Source organism: Myotis lucifugus, unplaced genomic scaffold (genome assembly GCF_000147115.1).
Source record: "Myotis lucifugus unplaced genomic scaffold, Myoluc2.0 scaffold_22, whole genome shotgun sequence".
Classification (NCBI taxonomy): Eukaryota; Metazoa; Chordata; class Mammalia; order Chiroptera; family Vespertilionidae; genus Myotis; species Myotis lucifugus.
Window position 1 is genome coordinate 7,451,032 of NW_005871070.1, and position 19,258 is coordinate 7,470,289.

Sequence of the window (19,258 nt, forward strand, 5' to 3'; positions counted from 1 at the left end):
GAAAAATAAAAGTAAAACCTTCTCCTTTATACCTCCCATTGACATGATTTTTGCCTTCCAGAGATTCACAATCCTCCCATAGATACAGAAACGTAGATAAAAAAAGAGGAAAACCTTGTTAGAAAATAGGCGGCATAGTGAGAGTGGTAAGGGGCCACAGCTGTATACAGAGAAGGATAAAAAGGAGTAAAGGTATGGAGAACGGCTAGGTCCGAAGGAAAGGAGGGCATATTTCAGAGACATAAGCTAAAGGGGTTTCTGTGAGATAACCTGAGACCTTACCTACCATGCATAAACTGTCCCTGTAGAAAAATATGGATAAAGTTCTGAAAAGCCATTTTGCCAAATTCAAAACACAGCCCAATGGATGAAATAAACTGAGGCAGCCAGAGAGTCAGTAAGAGACCAATGAGGGTGCCTGGGGGCTTCAACCAGTCAGAGGCCATAGCTATGAGAGCTCTTTGTTTTATTTCAGTTTCTAATTTCCAATTCCAACCTCTCCATTATTGGAGCCCCTGCTCAAGTTCACGGGCACTGTCTGGGCCCCCAGGACTGCATTAAAAGGAGGAGATGGCCCTGAACTGGAGCTCTAAATCATTTTCCCATACACTGTTAGAGACAGCAGTCTCTGGCATTATCCAGTTTTGAGATCAGTAATCAGTGTTGCTGATACTTTTTTAGTGTAACTATACATTTCTGAGCTGTTGGTTAAAAAATAACTTCCATATGTGAGATTGTTTCTCTAGGAGATATGTTTCAAAGTCTAAATCACTGACTTACAAAATGGTACCACCCATTTATAAATTAGGGAATTATAATATTGTTAACATAATTCAATAATGCCATTATAATTACACATTTACTTTATTATATAAATGAATGTCAATCTGTTATGTTATTATGCAGATTTAAGAAACTGAAATTTTTAGGTTAAATGAAAAACAGTTGCAGAATATAATTAGTGACTATATTTATAAGAATGTATCAAAATATATCATTAGTATTCACCTGGTATTGTGGTGGCTGCTATGGGACAAATGCATAACAACAATAATACATTTAACATCAACTTTTAGAAATGTAATTATAATAGAGTATGTTTTGAAATTCCTTGATCTCTAAAGGGATCTTAATTGTAAACTATCTATAACTAATAACTCACTCTATGGCTCCCTTACTCAGCATCTAACATCTGCCTTCCCCAGAACAGAAACTCATTTAATAAGCAGAATATCAAAACATGTGTCCTAAAAAGTTCATTAGGTTGCTTGTGGACCTTTTAAAAGTCATGTTTTATAAAAAATCTGTGTTTTATTCCATTAACACATGATTTTACTTCTCATAACACTAATTAACCCTTCAATTCAATAATATGAACAGTATATGCAATGTAAATTTCAAATGCCATCTCTTATACACATGGCAAACACATATAAGAAGATTCCAGAAAACAGAAAATATTGTCTTTCTAGAGCAGAAGAACTGATAAATTCAGAACTGATCAGGAAGGCATTTTTTCATATGCACCAAGAAGTGACACTCCCTAAGTTTGCTGCAACATAATGGACAGGTATTTTCATACTAGTATATACCGGTAAACTGAGAGATGTGTTCCCAGTGCAACAAACTAGTGACCATTAAAATGTGGGCTTCAATCCACAGTCAGACCACAAAACTCTCTTCTCAAATTCAAGTTATAAGCAGTTTTTATCAATAGCAGAAAGCATCAAAATTGGCAGAACAAACTTCCTTTTAAAAAGCCTTCCACAAATGAAGTATTATAAAAAACCAAAGCTTAGCACATAGAACTGCGCTGAACTAACTTAATTTAAAACACAAAGCCAAAAGCAATTCATCATTTTCTGAGACACTTTTCATCACCATACCCGATCTCTATTTTCCCTTCTACCATTTCCTCTGCAAAAGCATATTCCATGCCCAGCCAGCATGGCTCAGTGGTTGGGCCTCGACCTATGAACCAGGAGGTCATGATTCCATTCCCAGTCAGGGTACATGCCCAAGTTGTGAGCTTGACCCCCAGTGTGGGGTGTGCAGGAGGCAGCCTATCAATGATTCTCTCTCATAGTTGATGTTTCTATTCTCTCTCCCCCTCCTTTCCTCTCTGAGATCAAGAAAAATATATTTTAAGAAAAGAATATTCTATGGTCTTACCTAGAATATCAAGATCAAGGATCTGTGCTAGTTTCCTTGCACCATCAGCACCAAAAATATGAGTCTTGTGTTTACACTTTGGACACTGGAAAACACTCATATTTTGAACAAGGCCCAGAACCTAGAATAATAAGAATACATTGAAATCAAAACAAAATTAAACCAAATCTCAATTCATTATTTCAATATTTTTACTGCATGACTACTGGTTTTAGTGATACAGTGATGAATAAGTTAAGGTCTCTCCTCTCAAGGAACTCACAAGCTAGTGGGAGAGTAAAACACTTTAATTACATTTTAATAATGTGATACATGCTAAAGAGATATAAATGACAGGGATCAAAGATTTATACCTGGGAAGAATAAGAGGATCTCGGAGTTGCCCATAGAGGACTGTGTGTTCTGGGTGGGGTGAGAATGGAGTTAAGGCTGTAGCAGGAATTCTAGGCAGAAGGAAGAGCACAAGCCCGTGGAATATAATGTGTGCAGCCTACGTGGGCTGCAACCTAGTGGGGGCGAAGGCAGAAGCTACTTTGGTAGGAAAGGGCAGGTTCAGATGGTAAGGTGTTAAATGCCTTCCATGTATTTGAGGCTTTCTTCTTGAGACAACAGAAAACCACAAACGTTTTTTAAAGTTGAGAAGACAGTATTGAAGAGGTAATGTTATGCAATCGGATCCGTGTTTCTGATGGCAATATGGAAAAAACAAGCAGAAGAAACACAGGACAATAAGCAGTTAAGGTAACTGTGGACAAAGTCTCATGGTAAATAAAAATCAACATTTAAGTGTTTGAAATGCACTCTTATTTACTCCTCAGAAGAACTTTATGAGATGGGTACCTTATCATCCACATTCAGTAGGCGATAAAATTGGCACAGCTAGCAAAAGAGTGAAACCCAGCTTGTTAGAATATTATCATTTGAAACAAAAATGTAAAGCCTTATAGGAAGTGTTCATCTCTTTCTTAGTTTCCCCAGCTTCTGGCACAAAATAGGTAACTAATAAATATTTCTTAAACAGAGAGGCCCTGCAAATATAATCCTTACTCATGTTCCTTTGCTTCCCCATCAGTTCTTATTAATGAGAAGCAAAGGTTCTCTTCTAGAATAAAATGGGGAACACAACTATGAGAGGCTTACAGATAACCATGTCTGTTTCATCCTATCTATTCCACTCATAAGATTATCATTATAGGAGATATCTCTATTAGAACATTTGCATTTTAAATGATGAACAGAACCTATAGTCCACAATGAAACATATAGACAAGAAAGTGATCAAATTTGTTATTCTTTCTGAAAAGAGAAACAGAAAAGACTAAAGTTTCCCACAACACATGTAAATGAAGACAAACAGTGAGGGACATAAAGATGTGGGTAAGCATTTCCCAAGCATCTAACAGATGTCCTTTTGCTAATGCAAAGTATCACGAAAATAAATCACAACATGTTTTGGTAATTCAGTATCATCTCCAGAAGCTAAAAACAAAACAAAACAAAACAAAAAAACACACACCTTACTATCACACAACTTATTTATTTATTCAGTATGTCTATATAATACACTCACTGCCATTTATGTTAAATGTGATATATCCCCTCTGACTGTAGGGCTTCTAAGTTAAACATGAAAGTATCACTCAAAAAACAGGACGAGAAAAATCACTTAAATAATGTGAAGATCTAGGTGAGGGTTACTCTAATCCAGAGAGAATGGGAAAAGCATCCCTACTCTGGATTCTCTCAGATGTCCCAAGATACAGAGGCATGGAGCAACAGTGTATTTGCAGTTCGTGTGATTAACTTCTTAGTATTAAATTGTTCTCTAAGGACCAGAGAACACATTCTCCTCAAGACCACATAAATGTCACAAACATAAAACTATAACCAAACTTAATATTTAATGAGTTCCTATTACACGCCAGTAACTGGGATAAACAGAAGCAGCAGCATACAGTGGTGAGCAAAACAGACTTGATCTTTGCTCCCTTGAAGCTTGCACAGTAATTGGAGAAACAGGTTGAATAAATAATAGCGCAAAAATGGACTTTAAAAACTAGAACAGACCTGGTTGGGTGGCTCAGTTGGTTAGAGCATCGTCCCATGCACCAAATAGGGTGAAGGTTTGATTCCTAGTCAGGCACATACCTAGGTTGCAGGGACGCATATGGGAGGTAACCAATATATGCTTCTCTCTCACAATGAGGTTTCTCTCTCCCTTACTCTTTCTAAAAACAAAACAAAACAAAAATGAGCACCACATATCCTCGGGTGAAGAAAAAACAACAACACATGTTTGCACACAAAACTCTGGAACAGCTTGTTTGGAAACAAAGCAACAGAGTATTATGAGAGCATAGAAAAGAGAAGACTCTATCTACCCCGGGAGTCACGGGACTTCCTAGAGGAAATATTTGACCTAAAAGCCAAAGAATTAGCAGGTAAAAGCAAGGAGAAAGGTAGGAAAGCACTCAGGGCAGAAGTAGAGAGCGCATGTCTCCTTCAGGGAACTGAAAGGTCAGTAGGGTTGAGGTGTGGCGTGAGTGGCACGAGAGGAGGTTTGAAAGGCAGGGACTGTAGGCCACATCGTGTCTGGGTTGCATGAGTGCACAGTGAAGCTGTTAAGGAGTTTTCAGCAAGAGGGACCACAATCCTGTAGTTGTAATAGACTCATTTCTCAGGACTGCAGCGTTTTAAAAACAACATGGAATGGAAAAACTAAAAGGACTTGTCTGTGTGTGTTTATTTTCTTACACAAACACTAAACCAGGGCCATATTCTCTGAAATCAGTCGTTTCAGATGTGATAGTTTTTGCCTAAAATACTCGTTTCCTCCGGGCACAGGGTAAGGATTTTTCTTCTTTGCAATTAGGTGAGGAGATGTCCTTGTTTGGATAATGAAATGTGAGAAGTGACATGTGCCACATCAGGCAGAGGCTGCAAGTGCTCACTCCCCATTACCTTCCCTCTGCTCCTGTGACCAGCAAGCTTCCAAAAGTGGCTGTCCCATCAGTACAGAGTAAGAGCAGTGCCCAGGGGTGCTGAAGCCAAACCATGACAGACATATAACACGAGAGAAATAAACTGGTGCTGTTTTCACCCACCGAAATTTGAGGATTATTTGCACACATAACCCAGCCCACAGCAACCAAAAACAAAGCAAACAAACAAAAAATAACAAATGTTGGTGAGGACAGGAACAACTACACTCACAGTTACAGTTGAGTGTAAACCGGTACAACCATTTTGGAAAATCCTTTGGTAGTTATCTATTTAAACTTATATATGTTTACACTCTGGCACAGTAATTCCACACTCAGTTATATACTAACAGAAATGTGAAAATAATATTCAACAAAATTTATGACCAAATGTGTTCATAACAGCACTAATTATCCCAAAATGTCCATCAACAGTAACATAGACAAATAAATTGTGGTATATTTACATGATGAAATCCTACATAGCAATGAGAATTAAAGAACTATAGCTATAATCAAGAGTATGAGTGGATCTCTCAAATATAATTGTAAGCAAAACAAGTCACACAAAAGTATATACTTATAATTCCATTTATATGAAGTTCACAAACAGACAAAACTAATCCTGGGTGTTATAGTTTGGGTTCTACTTTGGGGGCTGTGACTGAGAAGTGGCACACAGCAGAAGCTTCTGGGGACTAGTAATGCTCTGTTTCTTGAAAACAAACAGTAGATGTGCTCACTTAGTAAAAATTCATCAAACTATAGATTTACAATTTGTGCCCTTTTGTATATATCATACTTGAATCAACTGTTTGCTTTTAAAAAAGTGTTGGTCATGTAAAGAATGGTCAATAAAGCAATAAGAACAAATAACCAAAATGATGGTTTATTGGGCATTTTTCTAAACCTGTACACAAAAACAACCATCTTTTTTAAGTAGAAAAGATTCTATAAAAACAGAGAAGTAGCAGTAAAATTAACATGAGGTCCTTGGGAGAAACAATTCCCATTTCTTCCCACCTACACTCCAAGGGAAGACCTGAAAATAAAAGTTTAACTCCAGAGAAGCTCTGAAATGAAATAGTGGGTCCTAGACCTGCAATATTTAGTAAGGTAGCCACTCATCACACACGGCTACTGAGCACTTGAAAGGTGGCTGGTCTGGATTGAGATGTGTAAAATCCACACTGGATATCAAAGACTTAGTGAGAGTAAAAGGATGTAAAATATCCCTATATATTTTTTTAAGTTTACAAATTATTCTTTAAGCTTTTCAACTGAAGTGTATCATGAATACATACACAAAAGTACACAAATCATAGGTGTATGACTAAATGGACTTATAAAGTATACCCATGGTACCATAACTCTGTAAAGAAATAAAACATTGCCAACATCCTAGAAATCTCCTTGTATACTCTCCAAGACATATTCCTAACAGTATAAACTAGCTAGCCTGATTTCTAACACCACAAATTAATTTTGTCTGGTTTTGAACTTGATATGAATGTAATAATACTATCCTATATAATAAAAGGGTAATATACAAATTGACACTAACGGCAGAATGACCAGAACGACTGCTGGACCAGTCACTATGAGGCACACTGACCACTTCTTGGTCCCTTTCCCTGGCCAGCAGGCTCCCATCACCTGATGGCCACCTGTGGCGGGGGTGGGGCCGGCGAGCGGGCGGGAACATTTGACCTCTTGGTCCTTCCCCCCCCCCCCCCGGCCGTCAGGCACTGATCACTAGATGGCGAACCAGAAACCAGGAGTGGGTGGCGGTGGGGGGGCAGGGCTGGCTGCAGGCAGCTGGGGAAGATGGCCCTGATTGCAGGCCATACCCGTGCATGAATTTCATGCACCAAGCCTCTAGTGTGTATATATATATATATATATATATATATTTGTGTCTGTGTGATTCATCTAGCTAAACCATGTATATCTGTAGTTTATTTTCATTGAGTCCTAATTCTATGATGACCATCACAATTATTCAAGCTCCTGTTGGATAATTTTTGTTTTCTCCAGGTTTTGGCTATTATAAATAATTATTGTCCTGGCTGGTTTTGGCTCAATGGTAGGAGCATAGACATATGGACTGAAGGGTCACAGATTCAATTCTGGGTCAAGGGCACATATCTTGGTTGTGGATTTGATCCCCGGCCCCAGTTGGGGAACATGCAGGAAGCAACCTCTCTCATGTTGATGGTTCTCTCTCTCTCTCTCTCTCTCCCCCTCCTCCCTCCCTTCCATGCTGTCTGAAGATCAATGGGAAAAATATCCTTGGGTGAGGACTAATAATAATAATAATAATAATAATTCTATGAATTTTTTATACATGTACTCTTTGGCTGGGTATTATGTTATACATTTTTAACTTCAGTAAAAAATGCCAAAGTTTCCAATGAAGTTCTACCAATTTACATTCTTGCCAGCAATTCCAGTTGTGCTACAGCATGATATCACCAGTCTTCTTTCATTTTAGCAAATATGGTGAGTGTGTTATCATAGTTTATGGTGCTGGATTGTTCCATTGTCAATCTGTTTATAGTGGGAACCATGTGGCTCCTGGTTAAAATTCACCAAAAGTAAAGCAGCATGAGATCTGGGAGGTGGAAGGAAAGCCTTAGGCATGACACTAAAGGTTTCCTGTGGTGAAAGAAAGACGCAGAGGTGCAGGCGCGTTCTACCTTGTCTTTGTTCTTCCTGACTGTGTGCCCAGCTCTCCTTTGCGCTGTGGTTTTAATTGTCATTGACATAACTATTATTGAAGTTGAGCATATTTTTACATGTTTATTGGCCATTTGTATATTCTCCTTTGTAAAATGTCTGCTTGAGTTGCTTGTCTATTTTTTTCCTACTGATGGTGTTTTTTCTTATTGAATTTTAAGAATTCCTAGTATTTTTAATACAATTCCTTTGTTGGTTGTTTCTCAATTTTTATATTGACTTCATATTGAAATTATAGTATTTTAAATATACTGAGTCAAGTATTTTATTAAAATTTACTTCACCTTTATATTTCTATTAGAGGCCCAATGCACAAAATTCATGCAAGGGGCTCGGCCCCCGCCATGGTGGCTCTATCCGGAGGTCATCCGGAAGGACATCTGGAAGGATATCCAGTCTAATTAGCATATTATACTTTTATTATTATAGATTGAGCAGTTCTGTTATAGACAATGAAACTCTGGCTATAGAACTTACTTTGGTAGTTCTCCTACCCAATGTTGTTTTAAGGTCCTAACAATGCACGAAAACATTTATCAGGGTGTGATTTATGAATATATTTTTTAAATGAACAGAAATAAAACATTTACCTACAAGACTGTACAGGAGAGATAAACTGTCAAGTTTCTTTTAGTTGAAATTTTATCAACTGTGATAGCACTCATGTGGATTATCTTCTATTCAGAAGCTCATACAACAGTCAAACACACACACACCTTAATTTAAAAAGAGAAAAAATGACTTATTAATAAGGTATGCAGATTATGCGGCAAATAACTTTTCAAAATATGGGGTTAGTTGGGAGAAAATTTAAAAGAGAATCTTGATGACTCCCAGAGTGACGGGGGAAAGGGGCAGGGAGAAATTAACGAAAGAACTTGTATGTATATATGCATAACCCCTGGACACAGACAATAGTGCAGTGAAGGCCTGGGGGTGGGTGGAGGGGGTGGAGAGGGTCAATGGGGAGAAAAGGGGGACATCTATAATACTTTCAACAATAAAGATAAATTTTAAAAAATAAAAGAGAGCTTTGAGCATTAAAAAGATTAGAAAACACTGCTCTGATCTAAGAGTTTCAAACAGGAGCAGCTAATATAAGAACATTAGAATATCCATATTACAATTTTGTTGATAAGAATTCTTCTGTTAAGGAATTCATGTCCACACAACCACTCCCTACCCCTGCCACATAAAGTCTTATATCATGTGAATATATCTTGTTAAGCTGTTTGTGCTTATTGTAGAACTATTTTGTGTATCATTTGATAGCAGAAACATTAGAAAACAGATGCTTTGCCATAGCTTAATTTACATAATACCATGGAGTTGCAGCTGCAAGCATGCTCAATCAGTTTTTAGTGGCTCATCAAAGTATAGATCCTTTTTTATTTTTACCTCAGCTAGTTTTACTGAGAGAGAGTAAATGCTACGTGTCTGCTTAACATCAGCCACCACAAACCTTTTATATGTTATTTTTATGTTATTCGAATCCATCATTGGCTCAGAAGGGTACTTCTTTTATTAACTTTTAAAAATTTAACTCTCTGCCCTAGTTGATTTGGCTCAGTGGATAGAGTGTCGGTCTGAGGACTGAACCGTCCCAGGTTGTGGGCTTGATCCCCAGTAGGGAGCATGCAGGAGGCAGCCAATTAATGATTCTCTCTCATTATTGATGTTTCTTTCTCTCCCTCTCTGAAATCAATAAAAATATGTTAAAAATTTTTTGACACTCTTAAAATATCAGCATTGCTCTGGAATATTGGCTTTTTGTGTCTAAATGAACTGAATCAATAAGCAGGCTCAAAAGGTCCCAATTTTAATTTCTTCTTGGCATTTTAAACCCAGATTCAGGTAAGTAACAAGCAAGATTTTTAGGCTACTATATAACCCAATTTCTCAAGCTTACAATCAGGTTAAATTCTTGCTAGTTGGAACCTGTCACAAGGATTAAAAACTATGATTTAAGAAAAAAAAATGAAGAGAAAAAACTCACTGTTAAATAGAGAATAATAATAACTGAAATGGAAGTGCTTTTCAGTTTCCATTAGCCTTTAACCAGTTTTGGGTATATTCCTTGAAGCATGTACACAGATTATATAATTTTAAAAAATGAGATGGGTGTTCTTGTCTTTTCTTTCAGAAGCAGCAGCCTGTCATGGAAAGAACAATGAATGGGAAGACTGGCATTCATGCTCCTTTCAGGAACCAACTAACTAGCTCTGGGTTTGAGGTACAACTCAACTTCTTTATGCCTTGAATTCTAAAATGAAGGGTTATAATGATCTCTAGAATCTACCACTACACCAATAACATCCAGAGCTATGGTTTACCATGTTCTAAGGTCTATGCTAAGAACTATATATATAATCTCATTTAACTATCACAATAACCTATGAGATAGGTCACAAAACACTGAAGCTAAATTATTTGCTCAAGGTCCCAAAATTAGTAAATAACAGAGACAAAATTCAAACCAGTTGGGTCACTGGTTTGTATGTGGAAATCACCAAACAAAATGGCAAGCAAGTGGACTAGAGGATTTTGTTCATGGCACTAGGTAGCCTGAAACAACTGATGAGTCAATACAGTTTAGTGGGTGACTTAACATAGTAACTAAGAGCACAGTTATAAGGGAGGGCCTAAACTGAACCATCTTCACCACTCACTGACACAGTCAAACCTGACTTCAGTCCTGTCTCCGGCCATGGAACTCCCCTTGCCCTGAACTCCCTCATTATACCTATCTTGACTATAAACAGAATCTAAGGTCCCTTAACTCCTGCCATTTTTCAGTCCACCAGCTTCCTGACTTCATTTGTCCTCCTAGACCAGGGGTGGGGAACATCCAGCCCGAGGGCCGTATCAGGCCCATGAAATCATCTGGTCTGGCCCTGCCAGGGCATTAGGGGTGAGTTAATTAAATGTTTGACCAACTACAGCAGGCTAGTTTTTAAGTTGATAATTTTGTATGGCCCGTGAATTATGTTATAAGTATCCAAATGGCCCTTGGCAGAAAAGGGTTCCCACACCTGAAGACAGAGAACCCAATGGTACTCAAATTTAATGGAGACTCTTCTTGTTCCCTGGGATCTCTCACCCTGTGATATTCCATGACGTCCACATTACTAAACCTCAACTCTGGATAAGCCACAGGAATGGCAATTAATAGCCAGTTTGGTTCGGTGGTTACAGCACTGGGCCGGGGACTGAGGGGTCTCAGGTTGGGGTTCAATTCTGGTCAAGAACACATACCTCGGTTGCAGGCTCGATTCCCCGACCCTGGACAGGGCATGTGTGGGAGGCAACCAACTGATGTGTCTCTCTCACATGATGTTTCTCTCTCTCTGTCTCTCCCTTTCCTCACTTCCACTCAACTATAAAACAAAAAAAAAAAGGGGACTCTAGAAAGCAGTGATAGGATCCCAGAGGCCCACTGAACAGGTGGATGAGCTACAGTATTTAATCTTATGTGAGTTATTTAATCTCTCTGTACTAGTTTCCTCATCTGCCAAATGGGAGAAATAACATTATGTACTTTGCAGGGTTGTTGTGAGGGTTAGATCAATTTAATCCATGTAAACCACATGGAATAGCACTCTAGTTTAAAGCATACATGGACTTCTGAGATCCTGGGGAAAGATACAAATGAGCATACATCCCCAGTCTCTGAAATGTGAAGAATGCTACCATCTTATAAAGGTTATCATTTAAGAAAAGTCATTCTTTTTAAATGAAAAGATTATCCAATTGTGAAGAAGAGAGCCACATATAATATGTCATGTGGCTAGTTACTATGTATTCCAAGAAAAAATTCAAACAGTATTTTACAAGGCCTTAAAAGCCAACAATGAAAGATACTTTAATATATCAGAGGTATTTGAAGAGTCAAGTAAGACTACCTGATGATCACATAGAGGAAAAACTATGCTCAAGAATGAAAAGGGGAGAATAAATGCGTCAACTTGCCTCTATTTTCATGTAAGATTGCCTATTTCTAAATCATTTTTTAAGGCAGGTAGGCTTGAGGTATTAAATAAAATAGGATTTGGACGGTACAACAGACAAACTAGATGCTGATAAAGCTCCAAGACCGGTATCGAACACATGAGTTTTGGAAGCATTCAAGGGTGAAGGTATAAAACTCCTGGTCCAAATAGATAACCTACCGCCATGAATGATTACTCTGCCAGAAAAATAATAAGTCACAATTCTGATCCTCATCACTAAGAACAACGTGTAGAGTCTTCGGTAATAAAAATGGAAAGAAAACATTGATAAGAATCATCTACTTTAGGTTCTAAGATCACCTAATTTCTCTTAGAAGACAATATAATCATTAACCCTTTCAAATAAATACTAAAAAGTTCAACACCACAGTAGGATTTTTTTGTTTCTTTGTTTTTTGTTTTTAAGCAGTAGGAAAAGTAAACCACAAGGATGAAACAGTTAAAGAATTTTCAGAATTATATATATATATATATATCTATATATATATATATATATATAGATATATATATAAAAACAAAAGTTAGTTCAGTGACCAGCACAAGTCTAATATACAAGGCCAGCAAAAGTAGGTTTACTGTTGTGAGTACACAAACATAATTTATTCATGTATTATTATTTGTTAATTATTGAATTATTGTTCATACAAACAACTGTAAACCTATTTTGTAAACTGTAAACCCACCCTGTATTAGTTGCAAAGTGAACTGTAGCACAGATAGCTCACGGTCACCAGAATCATGGTCTCATCTTCCTCAGCACATAGCTAACCCACATTTCTTAGGCTCCTTGGAAAACATGATGTGTGGTCACATGACTGCATTCTCATGAGTGGACTGTGAGTAGAAGTATGTGCATCACAACCGGTCCTGGCCCATACAAATCTCCCATGCACATGCCTCTGGGCTATCTTTCTGTTCTGCCAGGCTCAAATAAGAACGGCCCTAAGGGTGATCTTGGAAGTCACATTTCAAAATGGCAGAGGTTCCAACAGCCTAAGTGATTTTATGGAAGAAGGCCACCCTGCTTACCTATTCACCTACTAGTACTGCTTACATGAGGAAGAAATAAACTTCTAGTGCATTTGCATCACTATATATTTTGAGATCCATTTGTAATAGCAATTAGCCTACATTAAATAGTGCATATTTTAAATAATGCAGAATTTTAGATTCTAAATAACTTTAGCAACTTAATAAGTCTATATGAAGAGAACAATTTAGGCTCAACTAATATACAAAAGGAATAAGGAAATCTCAAAGACACTACCTAAAAATTTTTTAAATTTCTTGTTAAAATTCTTATTAGCAAATAAACATACTTGTCAAAATAACTAGGCCAGCCCTGGCTGTTTGTTCAATGGTTAGAGCATCAGCCTGCAGACCAAAGGGTCTCAGTTTCAATTCCTGGTCAGGGGCACGTGCCTGGGTTGCAGTTTGGTCCCCAGCCCCAGTTGGCACATGTTTGGGAGGCAACCAGTCAATGTGTCTCTCTTACTCTCTCTCTCTCTTCAACTCTTTCTAAAAATCAATGGAAAAAATATCCTCAGGTGAGGATTAACAACAACAAAAATACCTAGGCCAAACACATAAACACCTGTGGCTTATCAATTTATCCATTTCATAATAATATTCTAAAAGTAATTATAATAAGCATTAATTATATGACATTATATTTTCACCGAGTGTTTAGATTCTGCCAAACACTGTACTAGACCCTCTATGTGCATTATCTCATTAATTTCTCACCTCAACTCTCTAAGGGAAATACCACTATAATTCCCATATTCTGAATGAGAACACTAAGGCATAGATTAAGAAACTTGTTCAGGTCATACAACCACAAAGTGACAGAGCTGGGATTTGAATTCTAGCACTCAGGCTCCTTAGCTTACCTCTCTTTATGATTATGTAAAACTGCTTTTGTAAGCAGTACCCTACTGCCTAAAAATTATAAAAGAATTTCTAAAGTAATTTAACTAAAAACCATGAAAGAGGTTATATGCTTAAAGAATACAGCTCTCTAAATGCTAAAAACAAAAACACAAAAACCCCACTTCTGTATAAGGGGCTACAAATATGCAGGTAAATAATAAATCTGGTTCTATGAGAAGAGATGGTCTCATACATCTTGTGATGTGTATAGTGTTACAAAGACCAACACCAAATCATTTTCTTTACCAGTCTCCTCCTTGCCAAACAGTTTTAAATCACAACCCTCAGAGAATAAGGGCAAGGATTTGTGACTGGGAATCTAACCTCTAATTTCTAGTTCACTGTTATCCTGAGGAAAAAACAAAAACAGCCCCTGGAAAATTTATTAAGGGCAGCATAACTCAAAATCCCTTTGATTTTTGCCCCTTTTTCCTAACCACCCTATCCCATGTAATCAATTACCAAGCCTGTCAATCCTTCCTTCAAAATGTCAATTACATTTATTTCCCTTTCCACTTTCACTGCTATTATTCTAGATCTGAGCCTTACTGCCTATCACCTACACCAGTATTTTTTCAATTTATTAAAACTGTTTTATAAGAGAAATGTTTTACATCTTAATCTAATATAAACATATACAGATAGGTTTACACTGAGAACAAATCTTTCTTTTTAAATTTATCTTTATTGTTGAAAGTATTACAGATGTCTCCTGTGTTTGGTTGTTCTTTTTTCCCATTTAGCCTCTCCACTCTGTACCCGCTCCTCCCAGGCCTTCACCACTCTACTGTCTGTGTCCATGGGTTATGCATATATGCATATAAGTTCCCCAGTTAATCACTCCCCTCCCTGCCCTGCATCCTCCTGCCTTCCCTCTGAAATTCATCAGTCTGCTTGTTCCATGCTTCTATGTCTCTGGATCTATTTTATTAATCAGTTTATTTTGTTCATTAGACTCCACATATGAGTGAGATCATGTAATACTTATCTTTCTCTGACTGCCTTATTTCACTTAGCATAACACTATAAGCCATTATGCTCAATTAATATTTGACAATGTAGGCAAAAGCATACAATGGAGTCAAGACAGTCTCTTCAATAAATGATGTTGGGAAAATTGGACAGGGACATGCAAAAAAATAAATCTAGACCACCAAGTTATACCATACACAAGAATAAACTCAAAATGGAAAAGACTTAAATATAAGTCATGAAAACTTAAAAATTTAGAAGAAACCATAGGCAACAAAATCTCAGACATCTCTCATAGCATTATGTTTACCGATAAAGGAAACTAAGGAGAAAATAAACAAATGGGACTGCAGCAAAATAAAAAGTTTTGCACAGCAAAAGAAACCATCAACAAAACGAAAAGAAAGCCCACTGCATGGGAGAACATATTTGCCAATGAAACAACCAACAAAGGGTTAATACCCAAAATATATAAGAAACTCATACAACTTAACAAAAGGAAGACAAACAATCCAATTTAAAAATGGGCAAAGGCCCTAAATAGACACTTCTGGAAAGTGGACATACGGAAGGCCAAGGGACATATGAAAAAATGCTCAAAGTCACTAATCACTCGAGAGATGCAAATTAAAATGACAATGAGATATCACCTCACACCTGTCAGAATGGCTATCATCAACAAATCAACAAACAAGTGCTGGCGGGGATGCAGAGAAAAGGGAACTCAAGTGCACTGTTGGTGGGAATGCAGACTGGTGAGCTATTATGGAAAACAGTATGGAATTCCCTCAAAAAATTAAAAATGGAACTCCCATTTGACCCAGTGATCCCACTTTTAGGAATATACCCTAAGAAACCCAAAACACTGAGCAGAAAGAATATATGCACCCCTATGTTCATAGCAGCACAATTTACAGTTTGGACCTGGAGAGTATTATGAGAATAAATCTTTATGAAATAATACTTTGTCTTCCTAAGAGCAATTGTTTTACAACTTTGGTTATATCTCTAACTGTACTGATTTCATGACTCATGGTGGGTTACAACCTGCAGTGTGAATAACTATGACACTGAAAATGCTTCCTTGCTTGGGGGTGAGGGGGAGTCAATTGGGAAAAAAGGAGACATACGTAAAACTTTAGACAATTAAAAAAAAAATGTTTCCTTGCTGCCTCCCACTCTCCTGGCTCCTACCCTTTCTCTTCATCCCCACCAGATTAAATCTTTTTAAAGCTCTATTCTAATTTTGTCTATTCCCTATCCAGCACTCTTTATGGGCTCCACTAAAAATCTGAAGAAGAAAGTCCCAAATTTCTAGCCTAGCCTAGTGTTTTGAGTCTTGACCAAACTTGGGCCTAGCATAGACATACCTAAACATATTACTTCAACTACAGACAAACTGAATAACCCTGAACACAACTTGTGATTTCCTGATTCTTTTTTTTTTTTAATATATTTTATTGATTTTTTACAGAGAAGAAGGGAGAGAGATAGATAGTTAGAAACATCGATGGGAGAGAAACATCGATCAGCTGCCTCCTGCATATCTCCCACCGGGGATGTGCCCGCAACCCAGGTATATGCCCTTGACCGGAATCGAACCTGGGACCCTTCAGTCCGCAGGCCAACGCTCTATCCACTGAGCCAAACCGGTTTCGGCTCCTGATTCTTTTCAGACTGAATTCTGTCCTCTCCATGCCTCGATATGCCGATGAAAACTCTACTCCACTCATTCATCCAGTATGTATCTAGCGAGCAGCTATATTCCAGGCACAGAGGGAGGTAAGTGGTCCATGCACCCACAGGGCTGACAGTAAGCATGGCGCTACAAATGTGAAAGTATTGACGAATGTGAAATGCTTACAAAGGGGAAACAATGAATTACTGGATCACACACTAGAACAGAGGTTCTTAAACCTGTGGGTCACGACCCTTTCACAGGGGTCGCCTAAGACCATTGGAAAACACATATATAATTACATATTGTTTTTGTGATTAATCACTATGCTTTAATTATGTTCAATTTGTAACAATGAAATTGGGGGTCACCACAACATGAAGGGTCACGGCATTAGGAAGGTTGAGAACCAATGAAAGACCTTACCCTAGTTAACAGGGTCTGGGCAAGCTCCCAGAGAAAAAGATGTTTAATCTAAGTACCAAAGGATAAAAAGGAGCTATGAGGTGAAAAATGAAGGTAAACTTTTCTTAGGTGGAGAGACAGCATGCTGAGGGCAGTGAAGAGAGAAACTGTTTGGAAATCTCAAAGAAGTAGAAGACAAGCAATTCGGCTGTGGCAGAGAGAACGCCAGGCAGAGCGGCCTGTGACCTGGGCGTGAAGAAAACAGCAGACTATGGATGGCGTGTAGCCCAGGTCAAAGGTCAGTAGTGAGAATGTATCCCGTGCCTGCTATGTGCCAGGTGACTGGGCACTGAAGGAATTTAAGGCATGTCTCCTAGCCCTCCAGAAACTCCAGTTCTTCAGTGGAGACTGACAGGTAGACCTGTAGTGGGATAAGAGTCAAACAAGATATATGTTCAAGGTGTTCAGAAAAAGAATTATTAACCTTTTCTGGCAGGTTTGGGAAAACTTCCCAGAGGAAGTAATGCCTAAGCAGGGATTTGAAAAATGAGTATGAGGTCCCAAGCTGACAATGGCTTATCAGGCAAGGGACCAGCATGTGAAAAATTACAGGGATGTGAAAAAACATCATGACTTTCCCATGAAAGAGCTCCTTGATAGCCCAGAGAAGAAAGCATCCTCTTGTTCCTCAGAATTTAGGGTCTCTGCACCATGATGGAGCTAGTCTACAGATGATAAAGTGCTTGAAGGAAAAGGCCTCATCCTCATTTTTAAAAAATCACCAATGGAGCTTATCCCAGTGCTCTGCTTAGAGAGGGCACTCAGTATCAGTACATATGCATTTGTAGAATAGATAACTATTTACTGAATTAAAAGTAACCAAGTGATCTCTTACATATAGATGGAGTAAGAGAGGAAAATATACTTTAACATACTTTGCAAGAGCTGGGAAGAAGATTACCTACGAAGGAAGGGCTGGCCAGTGAAATCCCTCTGACTCTCAAAGCTCAAATGGTGGGGAAAGGCTTCAGACTGAGGAGCCTGGGCCTCCCTTGTGAAAGAAGGCAAGAGGAATGGGTGAGAATGACACAACACTAAAGGACTCACAATTAAAAATGTACAAGATTGAAAATATTTATTATTTAAAAAAATAGTCTGTTTACTATTACTGAGATAATCAAGGATTTGGCAGAGTTGATATCATTCAGGCAGAGAAAAGAGAATTTAATAGTTCATCTCTTCCCCTCCTTCCTCTATCTGACTGAGTTTTAAGAAATCATTTAAATTAACTTCAAAATGTTCTTGTGGATATTACTAAACTCTGTCCATACCAATGAATTCCAATGATACCATTGTTTCCATGGTAACTAATGCACTTCAAAAGGAGAAAAAATAGAGAGTGAAACTAAAAACCAGGAAAAATGGAATAAAGTGGTATAAACAAAGCATAACATTTCTCCTTTGCACTTAGAGAACACTCTCTAATTTCAAATGCTTTACCATTACTTAGACTCCAAGGCTCATTAGTGCCAGAAGAATCCACATCCCACTTACAGCTGGGATTCCCTATAAAATGTGGTGCTCCGTGTTTGTCCAACTGCTTACAGGGCTCACTGCTGGAAAGTTCTTTCTCAATTACAAAGATTATTGAGCACCTATTATCTTCTGCTAGTTTAAGAGATGATTAATCTACATTATTTAAAAATTTTTGCTGTTTAGAGGCCAAATAATTAAAACAAAGGGGTGAAAAAAGAACTGTACAATAAAGATACAGGAAATGTCAAAAAAGCCAACTTGGAGGGATTATGCATTTCTAATGATTTTCATTTCCCCTCCACTTCAGCCCCACGCGTCCATGACCAACCACATGGACCTTCTCTTGATCCAGAACTGTTCCTACTCTGCAAACTCCAACTCCAACATTAACCTTCTGATCACAAACAACTTTTCCAGGCCCTAACGAATCCACCACTAGTCCTATGAGCCTCATGCAGCCCAAGATCCTTCCCTTGGAATAAATACTTCCTCACGATACTTCCTTGCTGATACCTGCAAGTTTTATCCTCGGCAGCACTCACTCAGCAGCAGCCTAACCTGGACTTAGTGACCATCCATTCGCTTCCCCACCGTTATGTTGCATAAGGATTCTCTGTCCCACCTTCTGAAGAATCTGTCCTACAGCCTAGAGAAGAATCTGTCCTAACAATTATGAGATTATTTACCTCTTTACTTATAGGGTGGTAAGTATCAAATGCTGCAGGTTAAGTGAAAATAACATAGGGACTGAAAGCCGATTTAGCAATGATGGTCATTAGACTCGCAACTAGCTAAGTGCATACAGGGCCTGCCCTAGAGCCACAGTTGCCTCA

At 38.1% G+C, this 19,258-nt stretch overlaps 1 protein-coding gene across 1 annotated transcript in view; it reads right to left on the minus strand.

Moving 5' to 3' along the window:
• Positions 1–2,158: 2,158 nt before the first annotated feature.
• Positions 2,159–19,258, minus strand: part of NUBPL (nucleotide binding protein like) — a gene marked incomplete at its 3' end in the record, with an annotated part of 206,430 nt that continues 189,330 nt past the window's right edge. The window contains exon 9 of the mRNA XM_006085884.3: positions 2,159–2,293. Coding sequence (XP_006085946.3) covers positions 2,159–2,293 — 135 coding nt within the window. The remainder of the gene's footprint in view (positions 2,294–19,258) is intronic.